Source organism: Ruditapes philippinarum, unplaced genomic scaffold, assembly GCF_026571515.1.
Source record: "Ruditapes philippinarum isolate M1 unplaced genomic scaffold, ASM2657151v2 ctg4827_1_1_1_1, whole genome shotgun sequence".
Classification (NCBI taxonomy): Eukaryota; Metazoa; Mollusca; class Bivalvia; order Venerida; family Veneridae; genus Ruditapes; species Ruditapes philippinarum.
In genome coordinates, this window is record NW_026865223.1 from 54,963 (window position 1) to 67,332 (window position 12,370).

A 12,370-nucleotide genomic window follows, 5' to 3' on the forward strand; every position below is an offset into this window, starting at 1 on the left:
CGATATCAGCATATATCTGTATGTTTGTTTCAAATGAACGGATTGTGTAAACACATGTTCCACATTTTCATTATATTTTTTTCTTTCCCGCGGTTGGGATAGGGTTGTCGGGTTTCTTTATTTATTTTTAAGGAAATACTTGTTAGTAGATTGGTGCATGTCAGTGGTCGGTTAGACTGCACTCATACTATGCAAGCGACTGGCTCCGTAATGGTACAAAGGGCACAAGGTTTCAGCAAGTTAAGGGTCAACAGTTATGTATAATGAACCTCATTTATCGAAAACTTTCATTGTTTCGACAGCAGCCCGTAATAGTAAATAATTTCATGTACAGAAAAAAGTTCAACTTGAGCAAATAAATTTTAATCATTTATTAAAGAGCATGATTAACACATTGATGAATAAAATCAATCAACTATTTCGTCCAGAAAAAGTGTGTTTGCTCTTTGAGTGAAGTAGCGATCTTTGCACTTTACCTGCAAAAAAGAAAAAAACAAAAAGCTATCAAATACTTAGAACAGTCGGGCAGTATATTGAACAATACCGTAAAAAAACTGAAATTAATTACTATTCGTATATTTTTGATAACTTGAAATTATCAAATAAAAAAATCCTTAACTGAAAAATAGGAAAATGCCACATATATATCCCTTACAAAAGAAGTAAAATGCTACATGTATATCTTATGCGGAACAGTTATAAAATGTACATTTATATCCTATTTACGGAACAGTAGGAAAAATATACTTAAAATGATATATCAATGATGGAAAAATAAGAAATACCTTTCTGGCTTACAACACCAGCATTCCTCGCAATTTGGGTAGAATTTATTATCCCCTTGTGTAAACGTATAACCTAATACATCTTCACACTGTTTTCTTTCATCTTCTGGTGTACGACCTGGTCCCATTGCGTTGACGTCTTCTTCAGTCCAGTCGTGACATACTAAATCTGTAATGTAGTGATTTTTCCGGAAAATAATAAAGAAATGTAAGACATATGTAAGACTAGTTAAAATTGAAGACTTTGCATATCTGAAAAAAAAATGAGAATAAAGATCAACAAGTCAAAGGCAACGTTCATAGGACGCAGACACCGACACACCGCAGCCAAAACACAACAGCAGCGTGCCCAGACGACACCAAACCAAGATCGGGTGTAGACAAAAGGACAGCAAAGGGGGGGATGGATACGCAATAAGTGAAACCATAAGAAGCAATAGAGAACCAAATGAAATAAAAGGGACATTGGCTGAAAGGGGAAAGAAAGGGGGTAGGGACAAGGGGAGGGGAGAAAATTCTAACCGTTTACGACATTTAACAAACCTTTCAATTCTTCAGATAAATCATTTGTTAGAAAATTATTGTTAATAGCAAAAAGTGAATTAAAATATCCTTACAGGCTTAAGCTAAAATGGCACACTGGTGGGACGATATGGGCGTCCGTGGCCGAGTGGTTAATGTCGTTGACTTCAAACCACTTGCCCCTCACCGCTGTGGGTTCGAATCTTGACAGGGACTTTGGATTCTTTCATGTTAGGAAGCTATCCAGCAAGCTTACGGAGCGTCGGTGGCTTTACTCAGATGTCCGTTCGTGCCTGAAATAATGCACGGAATGGCACCTGAGGCCTTTCTCCACCACTAAAGCTGGAACGTTGCCAAATGACCTATACTGTGTCGGTGTGACGTAAAACCCAAAACAAAAAAGCAAAAACAAACAAGATAAAACGCTCTGTGCTGTTTGAATTTTAAAGAAATGAAAGTAGTTAAGTTAGTCATATATCACTTAAAAACTACCTACGTCAGAAAGCAATTTTAATTCAATATACCTTTTGGTTTACAACACCCGCATTCCCCACATTCTGGGTAGTATTTATTATCCCCATTTGTAAACGTATAACCTAATACATCTTCACACTGTTTTCTTTCATCTTCTGGTGTACGACCTGGTCCCATTGCGTTGACGTCTTCTTCAGTCCAGTCGTGACATATTAAATCTGTAAAGTAATGATTATTCGGTAAAACATGTGAAAATTTAGGACTTTGCATATCTGAAAAAATTATAATGGACAATAAGCAGAGCATTATGTCTGACGACTCAATGAATATTACTTAATCCCTTCTTCAGTACACCGGATACCAGCTGATGAATGACATGCTGGTAGGACGGTTAGACTTGTGTGAATTTTTTTAAAAATGAAAAAAATTAAGTTAGCCATATAAAACTAAATAAATACAAAAAAACATTTTAAAGTTAATATACCTAATGGTTTACAACACCAGCAGTCGCCGCATTCTGGATATTTTTCATTATTCCCTTGTGTAAATATATAACCCAAGACACCCTCACAATATTGTCTTTCTTCCTCTGGTGTTCGACTTGGTCCCATCACGTTGTTGTCTTCTTCAGTCCAACGGTGACAAATGAATTCTGAAAAGTGGGGATTAATCCGAAAAAAACAAAAAAAAAATTACTAGCTTTAGAGACTTTGCATGCCTGAAAATGTTGAAAGCAGAAAAAAGCAGCATCAGTATTTTATCATTTAAAGCGTTTATTCATCTGATCTTTTTATTAAGCTAATTATGATACTTCCATATCATGTTAATTATTTTTACTAAATTATTATGTATAATACATACCGCCTTTACAGAAATCCACTAGCACAACTGCTAAGACAATGGTGAGTGAAACCAGGCGCATCATTTTGCGATATCCTTACTAAAACTTTAAAACAATAATCAACAATCAACATATTGTAGAACAAATTGTTATGCATATATTTCAGCTGCAGGACTGTTAAGTGGGGAAAATTGAAATACATATGAAGTTAAATTTGTCACTGCTTTTGAAATGTCAAACATGTGTTTAAAATTATTTAGTTATGGCTTAAGAACATTATGTTAGATGTTTAACAACTGAAGAAAATAGTGTTAAATGTACATTACTGTGTCGTAAATGTAGCAAATTGTAAACAAAGTAATATTTTGACTTGCATGCAAAATACAAAATCACAATAACTTTATGAAGTTCCAAAGAGTAAAAGGAGCCAAAGATAGTTCATATGGCCAATGAATACTTGTTTGGAGACTGTAATAACATATCCAAAATAAAACGTTTTTGAAACGTAAATTTTTTTATATCATTCAAGGACTTAATGGGTCTTAAAGTCGAAATGCTTCTAGCATTTCTCCATCAAACTTGAAAGTTCATCAATAATAACAGTGATATCTGATTTTCTTTAAAATACCCTATTCTTATATGCAGATATATATTTAGGGATAGGGAATTTTATAGATAATCGGGTTTCAAAATACTGTGCTTTTATAGACCTGATCGGTTCTAAAATTCTAAATATGAACTATTATTTACATAATATGTAACAATATTTTCACTTCGAAACATAAAATTAGTTTCAAACTTTACATGTTTACATCATAACCCAAGGTACGAACAAATCGGACACACCCGCGTAATGTTAAATATATTGTAACGTCAATGAATTAGGACTAAAAAGGCGAATGTTTTTGAAAAGCTTCTTATTTTTATTACTATGTTTCTGCTGTTCTGAAAGGTTATTTTTTTATTTCATTTCTTTTTTAAGACTCGTTGCAATAAGTACAGTTGAACTGATTTAGAATTTTGTATGGAAGTCAAATTACTATTGCGTCTACGTTCTTCTTCAGGTGTTAAACATCTTAGATTCTACATTATTATTGCTATAACATTTACAATTATTTGCCTTTTCAACAGAAAGAAATATGTATTCAGAGAAGCTCGTCGTTGGATTGCAAAATTTAAAATTTAAAACTCGATCGTTTAATAAATTTTGTAAACGTCATTCATTCAAGTAAAAAACACTTATTTAAAAATAAATAAAGTTTCTATTTATTTAAACAGTTATCAGTCAACGCTGAACGGTAAATAAAATCAGAGTTAAACTAACAAAAGAAATCTAAAAAAATAAGATCAGTTTGAAGTGATTTGTCGGAACTGGAAGAAACAAATGTTAAAACAAGTGATAATAATAATTAATGCAAGCAATAACAAAAACATAAATGTACATACCTTATTACTTTGCTTCCTTCGTTGTTATTAGGAAATATTTCCTAAAATGTTGATTTTGTATATACACTTCCCAGCTATATAAAGGAAATAAAACGCTATTAGCACATGTAATCGCAGCTTTCATAAGGCTTTCATCTTCATTCCTTTTTAAGTAACAAAGGAGCAGTGAAACAACAGTTTGAAAAGAGAATGTTATCACTTTTATTATCATCATATTAACAAGCCGCAACAAACCAGTTTTCATTTGAAGTGTGATATTTGCGTTTTATCCGGGTTTTACATAAAAGATAAATGTATATGTTGTCACGAGTGATATAAAGAGTTGGAACCATAAGGACCGCTAAATTAAATCAAAATGAATTTTCCCCGACTGGCCGACGTGAGCATTATACATGATGAATATAGTAAATGAGCAACAAGAGAAAAAGTCAATTACAACTACGATGACGGACGTCAAATTCCTATCTGCAACTGAATCTTCAATAAGTTTCTTACAAAGTATCCCTGTTTTAGAACTTTACTTTTTTCAAAAATACATGCAAAGCTATATTACTGCAGTCCTTACAACAATTCCATGACATAATGACACTTTAAGCCACACAAAATGCAAAAACGGAATAAATGATTAAGTTCAATTTAGTTTGTCGCATTCTTGATGTTAAAAAGCAAAAGGGCAACAAAACTTTGCAAACATACGAAACAACATAAATAGGTCGAGATTTTTTTTGCATTTTCGCGGCAAAGTGCAACACCGCGATAATACAAAATAGAAAAAAACAACAACAAAAATACAACATGGCGTAATTTTTCAACCAAATGTTACCAGTTCAGCGCTTGAGAAATGGCAAAAGACTTTAACCACATTTTTGTTATAACTATAACTGCAGTCATTATCATGTGCAATATGTTGGTTGGTTGATTTTGGTCGGTTTGTTTGTTTGTTGGCTGGGTTTTTTTTTCACGCCAGTCTTACACTAATATTTTGTCATCCCAGCGTCTCTAGATAACTGATCAGAAAAGGGTAATTTATCCGCAAGTGACAGCTTACTTATCCTATATAATTTCTGAACTAATGATCAGAAACAAATGCCCAAAAGATTTCATATCCAAGGTCAATTGCTATGGACAAATTATTCTTCGTCCCAGGATCGAACTAGCCACCTCTGTATTACTTATTCATTCGATTATATCTCTATTGAGCTAGGTGAGTATTCATGTAAATACGTATGATTACAAAGAATGAATATTTTCAATTGTGTTATTTCAGAACATGAAACATCTTGCAGATACCTTTCAAGTGTGTAGGACACATGGTATTTATCGCACAGATTTGTTAGACTGTTGTTTATGTATAAATATATGAATGTACTTTGGAAAGAAAAACATGTTGTCGGTATCTGTTATGGTTGAATTTACGAAACATCAATCAGTTTTGTCCATAAAACTGACAGGAATGAAATTCTCAGGTTTGCATATTCTTTTATGTGAATAGTCTTAGTAATCTCAGGAAACAGTTGCTGTAACTTTTATTATTGTAGATGTAATTGTTTCTATTTGTTGTCTTTAGAAAAAAACAACATAATGTACGGGTATAATTAAACTGATATTACTATAGCTTAAAACACAATAAAGATGATTTGTTATGATTGAAGATTAATATATATGTCACGTCCATTTGGTTGACAAGCGTTCAGAAAATATTATATCCGATATTTATGCTTTTAACAATTTCAAAGGGATACGATTCATAATCAACTTCTTCTTCTCATCGAAAAAAATCCGGAAACAAAGTTTTCCTTCGGAAGCATTAATCACAACAACATTACAAGAGAATTGCAGACTCGGTTTGATTGAGTCTGTACATGAGGGATAATGAATAATGAATACGTGCAACATTACTCACGCAGTCGTAAATATCTTTCTCTAAAGCCAAGGACAGAAGGGTAATTTGACACAGACTTATTCATGAATGCCGTCTTCATATTTACCGACAAGAGCTGACAAGAGCTCTCCATTAAAACGTTGTTTTTTGTTGTTGTTTTTTTGTTTGTTTATTTTTGTGCAAGACCATATTGCATTACTCTTTTCATGTCAATTCATTTTCTGAAATTACGTAAATATTCTGAGCCGAAAAATAAACCAAAGAAAATAAAACCTTTCATTACAATTTTTAATCAATTTTTCACACATCTCAATCAAGCTTTTGAAATCTCCTTCAAAGCTCTCAAAAGCTAAATCTACAGGGCGACTGTAAAATGTCATTTCTAAGTTTTTTTCTTTGTATTTTAGCAATTCTTCATCTTTCTGGGCAAGAATACACACAAGTTATTTCTTTGATTATCTTATAGGGAATTCACATATAAGAAGCTACATAATATAAAGGTCAAAAATCTTAAGGCTCATTATTTTAAGGTTGTTTCTGTGCTAGTACTGGTGTTCAAAGTTGTAGTCTATATATTCATGAACAGATTATACAGGTTTTGCGGTATCTATAAAGCCTTGGATACGATAGATGTAATAAATGAAATATATGAAAGAAACCCGTTGTCCTATACCATGTGTATTGAAAAGTCTATGTGTGCAGCGCTATAGTAAAATCAGATATTAGATTATCTCCTCACATAATTACTTATTGCTGCGGAATAACAAATAGACAAGACAACAAATAATTATATCTATAATCATTAAAGTCCAATGAGTATTGTTACAACAAATGTCACCTTACATTATAAAGAGTATTTAACATAACAAAATTTGCAAACTGAGATTTTCATCTTGTCAGACAGGGACAAATCTGATTGATAAATAACATGAATCATATATACATACACAATAAGTAACTACTAGCTGATTCATCTTCAAAAGCACTTTTAGAAATACAACAGTAAGGTATATCAAATCTGGGCGATAAATATTACGAATAATACACACTTGAAAGGTATCTGCAAAATGTTTCCCATTTTAATATATCAAAATAGAAAATTCATTGTTGCTAACAAAAATTCCGGTGCATATTATATGTGTTAATCGTAAAATTCGGTCATATCTAACGCCCGACTGCGGATCGAATACTACATGATCAAGGAGTACTACATGATAATTTTTGTTTTCGATTTTCGTATTGACCGTGCATTTCATACTATGTTTTTCACGTATTTGCCGTTTCTGATAAAATAAAAAAATTTGCCTTCTCGTTTGAAGTGATATTTAATATATGTTTTGGGGGGAAAATATAAAAAGGGAGATAATTTAGCAAAAATACCTGTCAGGATCATCTGTCCTTTAGAAATGCATTAGTACTTTTATATGAATTAAGTTTAAAATGAATATTTTTGAAATTAGCTGTAACCAAAAGGTTAATCAGAGCGAAAACATCTTAGAGAAATAAGGGGAATAACTATATCTAGGATTATCTGCCCTTTGATATTGCATTATATGATCATAATAAACAAATAAACCACTTGTAAAGTAAATTCGGTAGTGTCTGAGAAAATAAATGAAATTACTTAAACCAAATTCTGAGAGCGACAATACCATAATACCTTTAATCTGTTATCAATCAGGGTTACAAATGAAAATAGGAAACAAAAGAAAAATAAAATACTTATCTATTGGGAATTTAGTATCAATTATCCTTTCTAGCCTAAAGATTACATTATATAGCAGCTCAAAACCTCGATATTTAGGTTCATAAAAGAAAACAAGTAAAACAAAGATGGCAATTACAATAAAAATAACTATGAGAATGTTAAAAAGTAATATAATACTACTTTAATCATGATTTTAACATGAATTTACATCTTGCGACATTTAACGGTAGTGTTGCGACATTTAAGGGAAATTCGTGCGACATTTAACGTTAACATTGCGACATTTAACGGCAAATGATTTTGCGACATTTAGCGGTGGTTGCGACATTTAGCGGCAGGTGCGACATTTAGCGGCCTAGCGACATTTAACGGCGCCACACCCAGGACTCGATCAAAATGTTCGTTTACCTAACCAAGGACTCAATCAAAGTGTACGTAGGCCTTTCCAAGGACTCAAAATGTCCGTAGGCCTTACCCAGGACTCGAGCAAATGCCCGTAAGCCTTACCCAAGATTCGATCGAAATGTCCGTTGCCCTTAACCAGGTCTCGATCAAAATGTCCATTGGCCTTAACCAGGACTCGATCATAATGTACGTAGACCTTCCCAAGAACTCTTGTCAAGATATTAAAATCAAAGGGACATTTTTAAAACAAAACTAGCAAAAACAAAATTAATGCCTTTATTTCAAATGTTTCTAACTAACAAATTCTGTGATGCATTCGAGATACAAACAACTGCTAGAAAAATAAGAAACAGTGAAACTTTGTGAAATATACCTTAACTTTAAACAATTTATTTAAATATCGTATCATTATTTTGTTAAAGTTAAAGTAAACATACACTGTAATAAAATATAAGCAGTGCCAGCTTTATTGGGGAAGGGAGAAGACCTTAGGTGCCTTAACTTTGTATTGTATATAAGACAAAACATGACAGTATTCTGAAAAGTTTAACCATTAACCCCCTTAATCTTAAATGGACTGGCCCATCTTTTAATCTGGACAAAACCATCCATCTTTTTACGGGATATTACTAGTATAATGTAATTCTGATTTTCAAAACTTACTGAATCTTTAGATTTTAGGCAATTATGTTCATTTATATCTTTTTTTGCCCCTGTGCTTATTCAAATGAAAGAATTTGTCTTTTCTACTTAATTTAAAACCTTCACCAAACGTTAATTAACAAGGTATATGGGTGGAAGAAACACTGCTTTTTTGAAGAATTTCAGTGAAATCGTCACTAACTGGGAATAAAGTTACCAAAGTATATGGATTTGAAAAACTTCTTTTTTGAAGTGTTGTTACAAAGTCTTGACTAATTGGGAATTAATCAACAAGGAATATGGGTGGGAGAAAGAACTGTTTTTTTTAAGTTCCAGTGAAATCGTCACTAACTGAGAAAAAAATATGGGTCGGAAAAAACGAATCTTGACTAATTGGGAATTAATCAACAAGGAATATGGATGGGGGAAGACTGCTTTTCTGAAGTGTTCTTGTGAAATCTTGACTAATTGGGAATTAATTAACAACGAATATGGATGGGGGATAAGTGTTACAGTGTACAGTGAAAATGTGTATTAACATTATTTACAAGTAAGGAAATGAGTTTTTCACAGTCAATAACATTGGTAATTTAAAAAGGCATTAATGGTGATATCACATGATAGGTATATATACAGTATTAGGAGATAGTAGCATACTCTCAGACAGTCAAGAAATTATTAATTACAAAAGACAAGGTACTAAGACAGAAACAAAATATATAGGTAACTGACCATCCGGTTATCACAACTGACCATCTGGTTATTTTACAGATAACTAACCAATCAGTTATCTTGCACACTACTGACCATCTGGTTATCTTTAAATCCAGTTATCTCACAGATCACTGACCATCTGATTATTTTACAGATAGCTGACCATCCAGTTATCTTAGGGCTTACTGACCAACTGGTTATCTGTAAATCTGGTTATCTTACATATAACTGACCATTCGATTATCTTACAGATAAATGACCATCCAGTTATCTTACAGATAACAAACTGTCCGGTTATTTAACAGATAATAGACTGTCCCGTTATTTAACAGATAACCAACTGTCCGGTTATTTAACAGATAATAGACTGTCCGGTTATTTAACAGATAACCAACTGTCCGGTTATTTAACAGATAACCTACTGTCTTTCTTACAGATAACTGACCATTCGGTTACCTTTTATTAAAGTAGCCTACTCTTTTTATCATTGGAGTATAACTTAATTTCCTTTTCTTTTCATATTTGTAAAGTTATTTTGGAAAATATAGATTGATAAAATTATTCATTATCTCACTAGTTACCATGAAGGTTCTTGTACCAGATTTTAACTTAGTGCAAACAAAAATGTGTTGGGTAAAAATACTGTCTATGAGATGTATACTAGTATGCCAAAGTTTAACAACATAGGCAAACAAAAATTTGAGTGGATAATTTACATCAAATACACATTTGAACAGAATTTCTTATCAATTTCACTCACCATGAGGGATATTTAATCTAAATGTGCCAAATTTTTACAACATTGGCAAACAAAAAAGTGAAAGAGAAAAAAATTACATCAAATTACACAAATGATAAAAAAATTTCAACATTTTTTTTCTCTGCCCTATTTTTTTTATTAATATAGTACATGCCACATGAATAAAACAACTTGATAATGATGATGAATTGTATTTGAGGAAGCAATCTGTGAGCATGGATAAATTTGTAAATCTTGAAATTGAATTGAATTGAAATCATGAAAGACCTCTGTCACTATGAATATGGTAACATTTCAGATCTGACAGAAAAAATGAGCTGTGAAAACTGATAAAGAACTAATGAAAAACATTATTTGGCCTCTAGAAAATATACAACAATTATTCCTTTAAATTATGAAGAAAAGAATATATACACAAAAATTATGAGTTGATAATAAACTATCATTTTTCCAATGTATCAAATTTCCATTGTGAAATTATCTCCGCCTTTTTTCCAATTTATTAAAATGCTCATTATGTTGAAATTATCTCCCCTTTTTAAGTTTTTTTTTTTCTTTGGATAAATGTTAGAAGCCAATTTGACTGTGTTTTTCTTATCAATTTTGATTATTTAAAGGGACTCCACTGAGGTTTAAAAGCCTAAAAACATAACATTTGAATTTCTTACATAAATGAGCTGGGGCACTTTAAATAGAAATATATGCAAAGAGAGTTAGGATGTACTTTGAAATATATTGAAAAATCTATTTTTATGCTTTTCTTAGCCCGATTTGAGTGAAAAGCGTTTAAACGCTTTTCATTTTGGGTCATTTTTTACATTTTGAATAATAATTCTGGAAAAACGAAGTGCGCGAATGATCTGAAATTTTGCATAAAGATTAGTGGTCTAAACCAACATCAAAAGGTACGTTTATCTGGAAAAAATATTTTCAGTTCCATCATGTCAAAAAACCTCAGTCGAGTCCCTTTAAAGTATTTTCAACTTTTTTTCCTATCAATTTCCAGATTATCCAATTAATTCATTAAATACTACTGATCACTGCATTATCATTAGTTGCCATGGCAACATTTTTAAAAAAAATCTTGTTGCAGACTTATTTACATTTCACACTTTCTGCTATAACCAACAAACAAGAGGGCCATGATGGCCCTAGATCGCTCACCTGATTTATCAAACTCATCCAAACAATTACCTAGACAAGCATTCTGACCAAGTCTCATGACAGGTGAGTCAAAAATGTGACCACTACAGTGTTAACAAGGATTATCCATATTTGAGCAGTGCGACCTAGTTTTTTACCCAGGTGACACATATTCAAACTTGACCTAGAAATCATCAAAACAAACTTTTAGACCAATTTCAAGGATACTTGGATCAAAACAGTAGCAACTAGAGTGTTAACAAGATTTTTCTATTTTTAGCTCCGGTGACCTAGTTCCACATGCGATTTCGAACTCATCCAAGCAATTACCTATACAAGCATCCTGACCAAGTTTGATGATAACTGAGTCGAAAATGTGACCACTAGAATGTTAACAAGGTTTTTCCATATTTGGGCGGTGTGACCTAGTTTTTTTCATCCAAGATGACCAATGTACGAACTTGACTTAGAAATCATCAAAACAAACTTTCAGACCAATTAACAGAATATTTGGATCACAACAGTAGCCACTAGGGTGTTAACAAGATTTTTCTATTTTTAGCTCCAGTGACCTACTTTTTCATCCGAGATGACCATGTTCAATTTCTTCCCAGCAATGACCTAGACAAGTTTCCTGACCAAGTTTGATGACAATTGAGTCAAAATTGTGACCACTAGAGTGTTAACAAGGTTTTTCTATTTTTAGCTCCTGTGACCTAGTTTTTCATCCGAGATGACCCATGTTCGAACTCATCCGAGCTATCACCTAGACAAGCATCTTGATCAAGTTTGATGATGATTGATGCAAAAATGTGACCACTAGAGTGTTAACAAGGTTTTTCTATTTTTAGCTCCGGTGACCTACTTTTTCATCCGAGATGACCCATGTTCCCACTCATCTGAGCTATCAACTAGATAAGCATCCTTACCAAGTTTGATGACAACTGATTCAAAATGTGACCCCTAGAGTGTTAACAAGGTTTTTCTATTTTTAGCTCCGGTGACCTACTTTTTCATCCGAGATGACCCATGTTCGAACTCATCCGAG

The 12,370-nt window shown here is 32.5% G+C and overlaps 1 protein-coding gene across 1 annotated transcript; it reads right to left on the reverse strand.

The window, feature by feature from the left end:
• Positions 1-356: 356 nt before the first annotated feature.
• Positions 357-4,212, reverse strand: LOC132728242 (uncharacterized). The gene is made up of 6 exons (XM_060713849.1): positions 4,069-4,212; positions 2,643-2,727; positions 2,266-2,433; positions 1,832-1,999; positions 786-954; positions 357-476 (listed from the first exon to the last, which is right to left on the reverse strand). The coding sequence occupies exons 2-6, from the start codon at positions 2,704-2,706 to the stop codon at positions 473-475; spliced, it is 573 nt and encodes a 190-aa protein (XP_060569832.1). The 5' UTR covers positions 2,707-2,727; positions 4,069-4,212; the 3' UTR covers positions 357-472.
• Between the last annotated feature and the right edge of the window lie 8,158 nt (positions 4,213-12,370).

What these genes read in the sequence shown, in the direction of transcription:
- LOC132728242 (XM_060713849.1), bottom strand. Translation starts at nt 2,706, where the DNA reads ATGATGCGCCTGGTTTCACTCACCATTGTCTTAGCAGTTGTGCTAGTG. An exon ending in AGTGGATTTCTGTAAAGGCG is followed by an intron (nt 2,434 to 2,642) that starts GTATGTATTATA and finishes CCCACTTTTCAG; the next exon opens with AATTCATTTGTCACCGTTGG. An exon ending in CTGGTGTTGTAAACCATTAG is followed by an intron (nt 2,000 to 2,265) that starts GTATATTAACTT and finishes ATTACTTTACAG; the next exon opens with ATTTAATATGTCACGACTGG.